General features: G+C 41.0%; 1 protein-coding gene across 1 annotated transcript; it reads left to right on the top strand.

The window, feature by feature from the left end:
* The first annotated feature begins 2,702 nt into the window (after positions 1-2,702).
* On the top strand, positions 2,703-4,431 carry mid1ip1l (MID1 interacting protein 1, like). The gene is made up of 2 exons (XM_004545735.5): positions 2,703-2,860; positions 3,196-4,431. The coding sequence occupies exon 2, from the start codon at positions 3,268-3,270 to the stop codon at positions 3,742-3,744; it is 477 nt and encodes a 158-aa protein (XP_004545792.1). The 5' UTR covers positions 2,703-2,860; positions 3,196-3,267; the 3' UTR covers positions 3,745-4,431.
* Positions 4,432-13,938: the final 9,507 nt, after the last annotated feature.

Raw genomic sequence — 13,938 nt, 5'->3', positions numbered from 1 at the left:
CAGACAAACATGCCCTGGATATTTGGGGCCTTTAGAAGAATGCTAATAAACTTCAAGATATGAAAGCATCTCTGTTTTTCAGTGGAAGACAACTTTATGGATTTAAATAGCATGTTTGATGTGCGATTAAAGTAACTGCACATAAAAATACTAAAAATGCCTGAATGATCAAATAAGAATTTACCATCCACTTTGTCAAGATTCCCTTTTTTTTTTTTTTTTTCCCATAATGCACTCGAATTGCATCTGTAACGTAAAGACCTGTCACACAGTTACACTATTAAACTACACACTAAAAACACAGTGCGGCCTTGAACTTTCATCCATGGCTGTGGCTGACAGCCAGGAAAACCAGACTCCCCTTCATTACCTAACTTCTATAATTTGCAGGGGTGAAGTTAAAGGGTGAACACCACATTGTTCTTCACTTCTACCACTCAGCATAGTAAAAGATGTAAACGGCTGTAACAAGGCTACACGCTGTCAGCTCGATCACCTCGTTGTTGAATCTCGTGCTTCACTGCAGCTGTTGTATTTTCTCTGGCTAGTCGTTTCTCCTGATGTGTATGAAGGTGGTAGGTCTTTGCACAATGGTTTGATATTTCATTCAAATAAACCTTTTTTCGTTCTAAAAAGCCTTGGGGGAAAAAATTATTATTGTGGCCAAAGAATAAAAGCACAACCTACGTCTCTTTAATTTCAGGTTTAACTGTTTGCACAGCAAACGAAACAGTCACTGGGTGTAGCTGACATGATGTGCATGTGCAGGAGGTATAACCACCAGTTATACCTCTGTGCTTTGGTAATATGCCGTTGTTGACAAAATAAATATCAACACAGTCTATGCTGATTGAACTCTAAACTTCTACAAAGGCCTGAGAGATGTTGCTCATTTGCAGTTTGTTAAATAAAGTTTCCTTAGACTTGGTGCGTAGTGCTGTTAATCCTACAGCGTCACTGAGTTAGATGAGCAGTAGTGGAATGTAACTTAGTACATTTAAACTGTGTTTCTGAACTCTGATACTTGACACTGCTTGTTTTATGTTTTCTGGTGCTCGCTTGCTACAACTTGCTTAATTGCATCATTTAATACTTGCATGAACTCATGTTAACTTACAGGATATGAGCACATAAATATTTTATGGGAGAAAAGAATGTGTTTGGGTATTTGGGCCCCATTCCTTCAACAAGGAGAGTGAATTTGAAGACAGTAAGTGTTTCATGAAGTTCCAGAGAATAGTTATCAATGATAGGCACACTCGGACACACGGAACCATACAATCACACATTAAATGCTTCTAAGAAAATTTAGTTGATGTTCATTAAAATAAAAATGAGCATATGTAGAAAACTGTGACATTTTAGTGCCCTTATAGCGCTTTATTGCCCTGAGGTAACCAGTTTCTGGTGGGGTCAAATTTGATTTGCATGATGTTTGACGCAAGGACACAGACCATTTCTGTAGCTTTGCCTCTGTACACCAACACATTAGACTGTAAATAAATAATTGAATTCATGCTGATGAATACAAGCAGGCTTCTATAAATATGTATAAGCTTTGGCTATTGCTCACAGCTTAGACACAGGCAACTTGTGCCATGCTTTTCAAAGCACTGACTGCTGGTTTTACTCAGGAAAATTGCAGGTGAAACTAATCCAATAATGCAGGGATGTCAAACTCATTTTACATGACGCACCAAATGCAGCTCCACTTTGATCCTTAGTGTGGCAAATGAATGAAACTCTGCCCTTTGTCAGTGTAAAGAAGTTTCAACTTCACATTTAATCCCTTAGATATCTTAATATAAGAAAAATTTGTGCAATTTCAACAGTTTTTCTACAAGATAAAGAAATGCTGCTGTAGTAAATAAAAAAAGTCCGCCAGCATGACTCTTTGGGCTTAAATTGGAAGAAATAAGTGTGTAAATTCACAGTAAATTATCCTGTAATTATAAAACAGAAAATTGTTATTTTACAGAAAATGTCCTTTTTTGTTTGGATCTTTTTTTCTTCTTTTACTGTGGACCTAAACAAAACAGAAATGTCTACTTTTCTGTGATTTTATTGTTTATTTATTAATTAAATTAACTGCTGCACTAAGATTGGCATCGAGGGAGATCTTTATCAGTGGGGAAAGCTGTAAAACTCGTGAAAATACAGCTAAAAGCCTGAAATTTATGCCAGACTTTTAGGGACACCCGTGACACAGTGGATGCTCCACCTGGTGACACGTGCTGCTCCTGGGGTCATGTGTCGTTTGGATGAGTGTATTGCATCAGCGAGGACGCTTCAGTTGAACCGACACAACTTAACCGCCAGGCGGCAGTGCTGTTCAAGATATATACAAACCAATAAAGGACGGAGAGTGAGCGTGTGTGGGGGGATGGGGGGGATCACACTATGCTTAGTTGAATCTTAAACCATCTATGAGTTCAACTCTTGACAAACCCGACGTGCAAAGAGCTGCACGGAGACTTACACCAGTGTTGCCTTCAGGGGACAAACGGCCCGGAAAAGATGAGCAGTAAACAGGGTGCAGCTAATCGCAGGCGAGCCCAGAACAAACATGTTTGAGTGGCTGCTGCCAGATCTCATTTCATTGGTCAATTTTGGATCAGACGCTGCAGAAGCCCCGCCTGCAGTTGTCATGCAGCCCAACTGGCTCTGCAGTAAAACCCAAAGAGGCCGGACTTTCAGTCCTTCCTACCGCCCAACCCGGCTGCTGGGTATAAAAACAGCGCTTATCTGTCAGTCAGCTGAAGAAATTTTTATTTTTCTTCCCAGCGGGTGCTGTACGCTGCCTGAGAAAACTTGAGTTAACCAACCAGGACACCAGGCAAGCTTTCCCTCAGGTTTCCAGGTCAGTCTTTTACTCAGTGCCTCTCTAACTGAAGGGATGCTTGAATTTCAGCAGCAGGAAATCGAGGTCATAGTGATGCGCTTCGGGCATGATGGTATAGATTGGAAGCATACGGAAGTCTTATTCATCTGTTTTCTATTAGAGATGTCAGCTCGCGGTGTCGGTCCCCTGCAGCCAGGCTTTAGTCCGGCGTGCTGCAGGTGTTTTATTGTCCGTGCTGATTATGTAAAGCTGTCTCAGAGGGATTTGCCCTTGCTGTGCTGCATTTCTGCAGAGTCTGCTCAATCTCCCTGCACCTTTCCTGCATCCTAATCATCCCTCCCTTCATCTTGCAGATCACCAGCCAAACAGCTCTGCCTTTAAAGATCCACCCGTCTGCGCTACACTGTAACCTTACAGCCTTCAAAATGATGCAGATCAGCAGCGACTCCGTCGGCAACAAGCACTCCCTCATTAACGTCATGCACCGCTTCATAGCGGCCACCAACAACATGGACGAGACCATCATGGTGCCGAGCCTGCTGCGAGACATGCCGCTGGACGAGCAGCAGGCTAACAACAACAACGAACCGCCGTGCAGCAACAAGCAGAGGGACATGTACGAGCATTACCTGCTGCTCAAGTCCATAAAGAACGACATGGAGTGGGGCCTGCTGAAGAGGGAGGTGAGCAGCGGTGCCAGCTTCCTAGAGATGGCGGTGAAGCAGGAAGAGCAGCAGGCGGTGAAGGGAGACATACACGTGGATGACAACGCTGACCTGCAGCATCAGTTTCATTATCACCTCAGAGGACTGTTTGGCGTGCTGTCCAAGCTGACCATGCAGGCAGACCACCTCACCAACAGGTACAAGAGGGAAATTGGAGGAGGAAACTTCATGAGATAGAAGTAACTGCATCTGTTTTCCTCGCCCTTTTCTCCTCAAACTGACTTGAAATAGTGAGGTGTTTTGTGATGGGTCAGATCTCTTCCAAAACTCTCAGATGGACAGTAAACTGACCAGGGCAACCACTCCTGGCTTCTCCTGCTACTGAATAACACTCAAACTTCCATCCTGCTCCTCCGCCCCCTCCCATCAAATGAATAAAATAAATAAATAAACCAGTGATCCCTGCGCATGTCGTCAGCCTGCCTCTTCTGGAGAGGCTGGCATGTTCGTGCTTGGTGGAGGTTTACTGAATCAAGTCCTGATGAAGCACAGCTCTGATTTTAGGCAGAACGTTTTCCCTCACGTGATCTGCATTTCAAATTTACATGAATTTCAAGTTGAAGTGAATAAAGTTTCTGCCCATAGGAGATATTGAATGCTGGCTATTCTGTCCCTCCTTGTAAAAATGGTCATTTTATTAAAGCTGAGCTGAAGGGTTCCTGCCTGCAGAGGTTTTAAAGCGTTCCACTCAATGCTACAACAAGGTGTGCCTTGACTTTTTGTACCATACCATGTTCAATTCCTTCCCACATTGTCACTGTAAGTTGTTCATTATATAGCTTAAATGTTTGTCTATGGAAACTTAATTTGAAAATCCAATTTTATATTGATGCAATAAAATGGAAATAAACATGAAGCTAATAATGTTTGTCTTGTCTGTCATTAGTAACAGGAAGGATGTTCAGACTCTCTCAAGTAGCCTGCCTATAAATAGATGTTTACCTCAATCTCTGCTCAGATGTAAACTAGTCTCTGATGTGACATTCCTGGCGAAAGATGATACTTTAGCTAAACTTCTGAGGGGAAACCCTTAAAACGTATAGATGTTGGTCCGGCCTGTGCAATGTTAATATTTTAACATGAGTATGCGGATGTTGCAAGATAATTCTAGAAGGGTTTTAGCTGGGCGTGGCAATTTTGGCACTAAATGAGTAAGCAGTGCTGGGATCTCAACACCATTTAATCTTGTATCTGATGCAACTTGCCTGGAGTCTGTTTTAAGCACTTCAGTATATCATCTAAAGTACATGGGCACAAGTTTATATTTTTTTAAAAGTGTAATTGGACTCTTACCTCAATGCATATTCAGGCCAAGTTGCTTAAATCTTAAACTAGGCAATTAAATCCTTAAAGTTGACTTGGCTGAAATCAAAATGCCAACAATCGGTTTCAGAATGTTAAACCCTAAACTTTCCCATCAGAACTGAATAATCCTGAAACAAAGTTCAAATCTCACACTGTACAAATGGTAGCTGCAAGAGGACAAGTGGCAGTAAAGCAAACTGAGCCATCACGGTTGATAAGACTTTATTTGGGTGAGACAAATTTGATAAATAATAAAACAGCAAATGGTGACAGAGAACATGGTCTGAACCTCAAGTAGTTTTGGAAGATTTGCTTCATCACATTTAGTTGATCTAAATGTTAAGTTGCTCCAACCAGAAGCCCATCCATCCATCAATCCATCCATCGCTGAGTAAAGCCCTCCCCTTAGCAACAGCTCCACCAAGAGCAGCCAATCCAGTTGCAGAGACTCCCTCCCCCTCCCTCTTTTCTCTCTCAAAGGCACAGCAGTGATTAAGAGATTGTAATGTGGTGAGGGCCATCCAGGAAGCAATGGGTCCAACACACTGGCGCTCCTCTGGCGAGCAGCAGCGAGGACGCTGGGGTCAGGGAGTTTGCATGGAAAGTGCTGTGGCGAGAGGCTGCAGTTCTCCTCTGTCTCCTCTCACAATGGGCCTCACAGATGGCTGCGAATCAAAATGGCTGTGCTGGTCAGTGTGCCTCAGCCCACTCAGATAAACTGGGTTAACCCAACTGGTGACAGCTGGCCACATGGGGAATTAAAAAAAAAGAAATGCAACCTTTACACTGATCTAATTTATAACTAAGAAATAAATCCATGGGCATGTTTGCCTGTCTGTTCATTTATTTTTATTCTATTTCTAACTTTGCTTTAATTTGATGCTTGTAAAAATCCACTGTACACACCATCAAATGATTAGAGATTAGCTTTTAATATAATGGAGTTCTTAGCTGGTACACAGTAAACAGCTGGTGGAGACCGAAAACTGAGCTTTAAGAGTAGATATTGGAATTACAATGTCCAGTTATATACAGTTAGGTCCATAATTTGTTGGACAAAGACACAGTTTTCATAGTTTTACCTTTGTAACCCAAATCTGGAGGTTTTGCAAATGTTTTGAATTAACTGTTCAGGAGTTATTGCACAGCACTCCATTTTTAGAGGCTCAAAATTAATTGGACAAACTAATATATTAAATATGAGGACTGGTTTTAATTCTTGGATGAAAATCATTTGCAGACAATGACTACCCAATGTTTGAAATCCATGGACATGACCAATTGCTGTGCTTCCTCCATTGAGGTGCTCCTTTTCCTCTGCCCGGCTTCAGTTGTTGCTTGAATTTGGGTCTCTCGGCATTCACTTTTGTATTTAATGACTGAAAAGCTGTTCTACTGGCCTCAGATCAGGTGAGTGACTTAACTATTGAGTATTATCCCAGTTCTTTAATTGAAAAATTCCTGTTTTGCTCCGTGTGCTCCTGTGGTGGTGAACAGTAGCACCAACAAATTGGTGTCTTTTGCCTGGCAACAAATTAGTGATCTAACTGTGCAAACACAGCTACAGTAATGTTGCTCTGTGCCCATGCAGACTTCTGAATGTCTATATAAGCAAATGTTTGCTCAGAAGTTTGCTTGTTTTAACAGCTTTGCATGTGGCTACAAAACAAGTGTTGCAGGTTTACACTATGCCGGCCACTTGGTTATGGTGTTCCATGTATGCCCTGCCTGCTAGCATCTTGCACCCTGCGGTTATGTGCAGGATTGTCTCAGGGGCATCTTTACACAGCCTGCACCTGGGGTCTTGCATCGTGTGGTAGACCCCAGCCTCTATGGATCTTGTCTTCAGAGCTTGTTCCTGTGCTGTCTTTGAGTCCAGCTCTGTCCAGCCACTGGTACATTGAAGATATTTATATTTAACCCACCCTCCATCATCCATCCTTTTAACCATTTATCTACTTATCCTGTTGTGGACAAGAGGCAGGGTACATCCTGGACATCACAGATTTTTCAGATTTTAAGGATTTAGCTTGTGAAATATTTTAATCTCTTAGGTAGGAGCAGGTCTTAAGTAACCTCTGACACCAGGGAAACTATCTTTTAGCACTCAAACTGTCTGAAACATATTCTATTTTACAAAATCAAGGGTTTACTACACTAAATTATTTGTTTAGTCAGACATTTCTTCCTGTAAACTAGTGAAATCCTTGTAATGTTGTTTTCCAGCCAAACAAATCTCCAATGGTCTGAACCATGACACTGATATTCTGTAATACAGCTCGGACTGCAAAAGTCTCCCAGGTCACGTTAATGTCTTGAGAAACCCGAGAGCAAATGGTTGTGACCGCTGAGTACACTGCAGATTTCAAGATGCTCCACAGCGGTGATGAGGAAGTGCTGTTTCACCAGGCGGTGACACTTTATGCTTCACTGGCTGGGTTATATTTCAAATGTTAGATGGCTCTTTGTGTTATATAATCTGTTTTAATTCATCATAGTTGTGTCTATAAAAAGGAACCCCAGTGTAAATGTTCTTCAGATATCTGATATTTTTGGCACAGGTGGGGTGTTCCAACGTGTTTTTGGCAACGTGACCGGCAGACCTAGGGACATGGCAGTCATTTGGTGTTGAAAGGACTGCTTGGATGGCAGATCTCTGCCCAGCTCCGCTTGCCAGCATGAGGCTGCGTGACTGGAGACGTGGCAGCGGCTGCTGTCACTTCTCCCAGGAGCAATTTCTATTGCTCAACAGCTGTAAAACTCCAGTCTGACGCAGATAAAGAGCCAGACAGAGCAGGTCAATTTAACCTCACACAGGCACAGGAGCACCAATGATCACAAATATAGCCTTAGATCTGCTCTTACAGTACCATTATATACAATATCTCCCTGGCGCACCTACAACATGTTTGCTCTTATCACTTCCTTACCTGCATGTTGACGTTTTTATGGTGACAACATTGCTCCCTGAGCAAACACCTTAGCACATTCACTGTAATGTTTGCTTTAATAGGCCAGCACGTTTCAAAACCTCTGAGTTCTCACCAAGGAAGCATTTATTTAAGTCAAAGAAAAGGCCTCACACAGGCTCTCACCTTTCTATCAATGGTGGAAGAAACATTGTGATTTGCTCAAAAAGAACCCACGCTGTAGTTTTATTCTTCATGGGGTTTTTTTGTAATATATATGCAACTCTATTTTTAATTTTGCAATATGACCCACAGCATGCAGCTTCAAATGAACATAAAATAAAATAAAAGGCTGTAAAAATACGAGATGCAGATATGAAAATAAGTACGAGGTATCAAAGTATAAATATGAATCACACAAAATATCTTCACAATACAAGTATATTTACAATTATTACAAGCTTTTGAACCCCAAGTTAATCACACATCATTACTTTGAGTGCTCAGTAAGATTAGAAAAAGCACAATATAAATGCAATTATGTCACCAGGAGAAACTAACGAGAGGTTAAAAGCAGTGTTACCAGCATCTACAAATACTCTGCCGTTCAGGTTTGAACTCAGGTAGACGTACAAAAAGTACAGAAAGTAAAAGTGTTCATCAGACAGCAGAAGGTGCGAGATTACTGCCGCTGAGACTTCAAGCTGAAATCAGTGTATTTATTGTTCCAGCAGGTTATAGGTTAACCTGCATCACGCCAGCTGATCTTGCACGTAACCCTGCAATAAAAAGGCAATCTCGGCGGCTATATCTACTGTCAGCATGTGACCCACGTCACAAACCTCGCTAAGATATCCACGAGGACATATTTTAACTCTGAGTTTAAAACATCAATGATAAATAAATGTGTGAAAAAGTGTTCAAATTAAAATTAAAGTGCGTATGCTGCACCTTAACTCAGGTGCTTGAGTCATTGAGACTACATTTGAAGAAGCCCTCCAGCATGTTTGCAGCTGGTCCCAAAGGTAACAGTTGCTTGTTATCCAAACAAGTTGGCTGTTGTTGATGCGATGCGGTTGTATGTTGCCTGCATGCAGCAGAATTACGGTTGCTAGGCATTGCCCTGACGTAAAATCGTCTCATGTGAAGCCCGCGTCGAGACCTACAATGCTCTGCCTTGTGCTGCAGAGATAATGTGAACCGGCACGTTCACTGATGTCATTAACATTTCTGCGTGTGCGACTTCTGCCTGACTGCACAAGAGGAGCGTGGTCGGAGAAAACATCCACGAGGGGGGAAAGCGGGCATCTCTAAAAAGTAACATTGTTCATAACTCACGACAGCGCTCTTGATCAAGTTTGCACGATGTTGAGCAAAAAGGAAGTTACCACAGTCGCAGTCGGTCAGTCATTCAAGGAGGTTTGTATGAAAGTGCAGCTTTGGAACCAGGCCACAGTCAACACTGTAACCACAGAACTGATTAAAATGCACAAGGTGATGAAAAAACGTGACTTCTGTTGTTTACCTTTATGTTATCTTTGAACTGTTGTTAATTAGGATATCAGTGTTTTAATGTCTGAATATATTCACCTTCAGTTAATGGCTACGGCTTGTAGGCTCAAGACTATTTTCAGTTATATATTAGGCCCTGGTGCATTCAGGGACATTATTACTGGTTACACTGTTTGTTCAGCATCATGAATTTATGTCAAATGGAGACATCGGAGTTCCTCTGTAGTTGTTTTTTGTTGTTTGAAGACATTTTGTGTAACTTTGTGATCATTTTTCTGTGTTTTTGTGGATATGTGTGGCTGTTTTGTGTGTCATGGAAATCATTTTATGTCTATAGTTATAATACGTATTTTTTATTGTCATTTCACTTCTCTTTGTTGTTGTTTTTTTCATGTATCTTTAAAGTTATGTGTTGCTTTGTGGTTGCTCTATGTCACTTTAAGACATTTTGTGTCCCTATGTGGTTCTGTGTAACTTTGTTGCACATTTGTGTCTTATTTGTAGTCATTTTTGCGTAACCCTGCGGTTGTTTTTTCTCTTTGTGTTCCTTTTTTTTTTTAATAAAGTCATCATTTCACGATATTTTTTTTCTTTTTGTGGTCACTTTACATATTTTTTGAAGCTTTTTTCACATTTTTTCTGGCTGTAAAGTCAAAGTTGAAGTTTGTCGTTGTTTTCTGTAACTTTATGGTAGATTTGTTTGTCTGTTAAAAGGTTTTGTCTAACTTTGAAGTTATTTTGTGTCATGTGAAGTGGTTTTGCGTTTGTGGGTTTTTTGGGGGTCTCTTTGTGGTCATTTTTGGTGTTTTTTATTTTGTAAAGTCATTTTGTTGGTTGTGGTTGTTTTGTGTTTTTTGTGGGGATTTTTGTCTGTATAAAATCCTTTTCTGGTCTTTTTTGTGTAACTTTATGGGAGCCTTGTGTGTCCTTGAATAAGCTTTGAGTCACTTTTGTGGTTTTGTTTAATTTTGTGGTCAATTTCTTTAACTTTGTGGACGCTTTGTGTCTCTTTGAAGCCTTTTTGCTTTACTTTGGAGTCGTTTTGTATCTTTGAGGTCAGTTTTTGTGTCTGTGAACCTAGTGTGTCTTTTTGTGTCATACTGTGTGAATAACTTACAGAAATACTGGTTTTAGCAGTCTGTTCACGCAGACGTTTGGTCCAGAGACCTTTGGCCTAAACCCAAAAGCCCTGTTTAACAATCCATGCACAATGCTATCAAGACAGTTCTGGGAGAGGGTCACTGGGGACACGCTCTGATCCCAGTCCACACTAAATGAGATGAATTCAGTAAAATGGTGCTTTCACAGCCATCAGGTAACAAGATGGGTTAGGCAGGTTTACATTAGAAATGTATGGAGCCAAATGTACAAAACATGGCCACAAAATGGCAAATTGATGGTGTGATGCTCAAAAAGAGACGGGATGTGGGAACGCTGGAGCTGAAGCTTGTAGCCAGAGGCCTGAGGTGAAATAAGGACAGAGGACTGAGGATGGTGGCAGGCAGAGAGTTAGGGGAAGTGTGAATGGTAGACGGAAAGCTCACACTGATGAACCACAGAGCATGTTTATGACTCACATACACAAAAACAAAACAAGGCAAAAAGAGGACCACAAGATTCACAAGGAGGAGATGTGAAGTGTGTAAGACATTACAAACATTAACCACAGCTCTCTGATTTGTCAGCATGGGGAAGCAGCTGTGACGTTGGGAACACCATGTTCTTTAGGCGGAGGCTTACAGAAGTACCATCCACTTCCTGTTTTTTTCTTCAGCTGCATCGAAACCCTTGCGGTTGATCTGGTTAGATGCGTTTGCCGATTTGTAGGGCAAAATATCAACCTTTGTGTTGTTTGGGTTACGAACGCTGCTGCTGCTGGTGAAACTGACACACGAAGTGAAAATTCCTTAGAGCAGGTTAAAGATTGTTTTAGTTTTACTCGGAATACAGCTCTCATGGTGCTGCACTGCTAAACCACATAGTAGACGCCACTCTGCCTTTTATCACTGATTCCCACAACATGATTAGTATGTGCCAGCCCTGCACAGAACACACTGGGAAGGATCGTATGAGGTTACATAAGAGCCAAGTGGGTGGGTGTCGAGTCCAGCTGGAGCAGCTTACAGCCTGACACAGAGTGTCTCTGTGAGTGAACAATCCCCTCCACCCGGCCGTGTCTGCTGCTCATACACGCTTATTACTCTGTCGCTTTATATGCTGCTTATGTAGGTCAATACAGGCTTCTGTCGTGCATATATGCATGTAATATCAGAAAACGTTTGCCAGCTTCCGTGTATCAGGCAGGTTTTAAGATGCTCTGGATGCTGTAGTAAGCTTCCTGTGATAGAATCAGACTGCGATATCAGTCAGATATCACAAACCACAGAAGCATAATCAGCAGAAATGTACTTAAGCATTTAAAAATAAAGCATTCGCTGGGCAAAATGTCCCTGTTTGTCTGTTCTGCATGAGACGTTTTATTCTGTGCAGCTATCAGATAAATGTAGAGAACTAAGTAAAAAGCAAAAAGTTCAGTATGTGCTTGTTTCAATGTGGTCAAGTAGAAGTGAAGAGAAGAAATGGAAAAACTACAGTGGGAAGGCTTTTTCCAGCTTTTGTCCGGTGCTCTGTTAAACAAAGAGTAGCTGAATGGATGGCTTAGCTTTGTACAAAAGGAGTTGAATGAGTGGGAAAAGAACTCCTCCTTACGCCCTTGAGTGTTTTACTTTGAAAGTCTTTGTATGCTTTCTGTAGATGATAAAGGTTTAACCATCAAGTGACTAAGCTAGGTCATTCATGATTCACATAAAGAGTCATATACTATTTTCATTTTGTGATTGCAAATATACTGCACCTTGCATTTTTTTTTTAATTAATTAATTTCACAGGAATAAACTCAGTGGTGTGGAAAGGATCATGGAAAGCTGTATGACCCTTGAAATATTAATAACATTTTCCATTACACTGTCATGTTTTATTGTGAAATATGGCTAGAGTACATGTCAGGGTAACATGGTGTTGTAGAAACTTTGAGGGGGACCCAAAATGCCCCAAAACACTTCAGTTGACAGAATCAGGTTAACCTGTTTTCCATAACAATGATTGAAAAGCAGAATTATTTCCCATTAGGTGTGAAAAAGACAAAGAAGTATTCCTCTGTCATTTTAGTCTCTTTAGTTACTAAATTAAATATATAAAATATAAAATATATAAAAGAGACAGTTACAGTAAATACAGCTGAGGAGTACAGTTTAGTCAGTCATAAAGGGCAGCGATAAGATTAAAGCTGCCACTTTATCCACCAATCAGAACTGCTCCAAGTCTAATCAGTTAATCAGAACGATCAGTATTTTAATAAATGTTACAGACTCTCATAGTGTGTGAGTCTCTAAACTGACCACCTAATGACTCCTGAGCAAAGCTGCACTAAAGCAGTATTCAACAGTTTAAACGTTTTAGCTTCAACTTTGGCTATGCACTCAAAAAACTGGACTTTGTGCTGCAATGTAGAAAATAGAGGCAGTTAACCTCTTAACCTCCATCAGGACATCACTGCCCTGTTTACAAATGCAGGACTTGTGGTACCAGGTCTGCGGTTGTCTGTATATACATTTAAAAAGAAGGATTCTGGGTAATCAGCCTAATCAGACTGCCACTAAAAAAGCGGTTTAAAACAGTTAAAAACAGCTAGTCTATGGGCTCCTCTTTCTTGTGCTGTTATAAGAGCAAAGTTCTAACAAAAATCTGAAACCACTGTCTGCGCGTATCATGTTGTGTTCTTTGATTTCTGATGTTTCTCCTGTTTGTGATCAAATCCACTGTAGCTCCTATTTGCATTCCTGTCCATTTTTTGAACCAATCAGCACTTGTCCTATAGTGTCAGCCACTCTGAGCTATGTGCCGCTGGGTTTTTGGACTACACAGACGCACAAGAGCATGTTTACCTAAGCTGAAGACCCCTTTCCATTGGCTCTGTATGAGCAAATAGCGATCGCAGTGCTTTATGTTAAGCAGCAGTCAAGTGCTAACAGGTTAAAACGTGGGCATAAACAGGAAAAGGAGCGACAGCTGAGTTCACCCATGAGACATCTTTTCAGAGCTTTCACATTGTGTATGATTTCACCACATAGAGAGACATGTGCAAAAAATAAATACAAAAATACAAAAAAACCCCAACAAATATTAAAAAGGAAGCATGCAAAACACAGACAGTGATTGTACCTGTTATTGGTGTTAACACTGCCGGCTGTTCCCTATATTTGGGACAATGGCTCCTGATCACAGTAACACACCTCTTATCCTTTATATAACATTCAGATCCTTTTCATCTTCATGGTTTTCCCAAATTGAAACCACAGCACTCTAAGAGACAAAAGTTCTTTCAGTTTTTCACAAACAACCTCAAGGCTAAACATTACTCTTGTTACTCTTCCGAGGGTTTTTGCTCAAAAGGTGTCAATATGTCTGCTTAGAGGGTTGCCCTCTGACAAAAGACACATTTTAATGGCTATGGTGGAAAATAGTGAAAAGAGTCTATCCTTGCAAATTCCTCCTCACGGTCAGCACTGAGCATTTAATTTTGAAGATAGTTTCAATGCTCAAACCATTTGTTTGGTTTGGCAAATTTTTTTATACCATCTTGATT

Source organism: Maylandia zebra, linkage group LG2 (genome assembly GCF_041146795.1).
Source record: "Maylandia zebra isolate NMK-2024a linkage group LG2, Mzebra_GT3a, whole genome shotgun sequence".
Taxonomy (NCBI): Eukaryota; Metazoa; Chordata; class Actinopteri; order Cichliformes; family Cichlidae; genus Maylandia; species Maylandia zebra.
This window is presented reverse-complemented; position numbering and strand designations above follow the sequence as displayed.

Bases quoted from the DNA above. Each gene is read 5' to 3' on its own strand.
- mid1ip1l (XM_004545735.5), top strand. From the start codon at position 3,268: ATGATGCAGATCAGCAGCGACTCCGTCGGCAACAAGCACTCCCTCATT.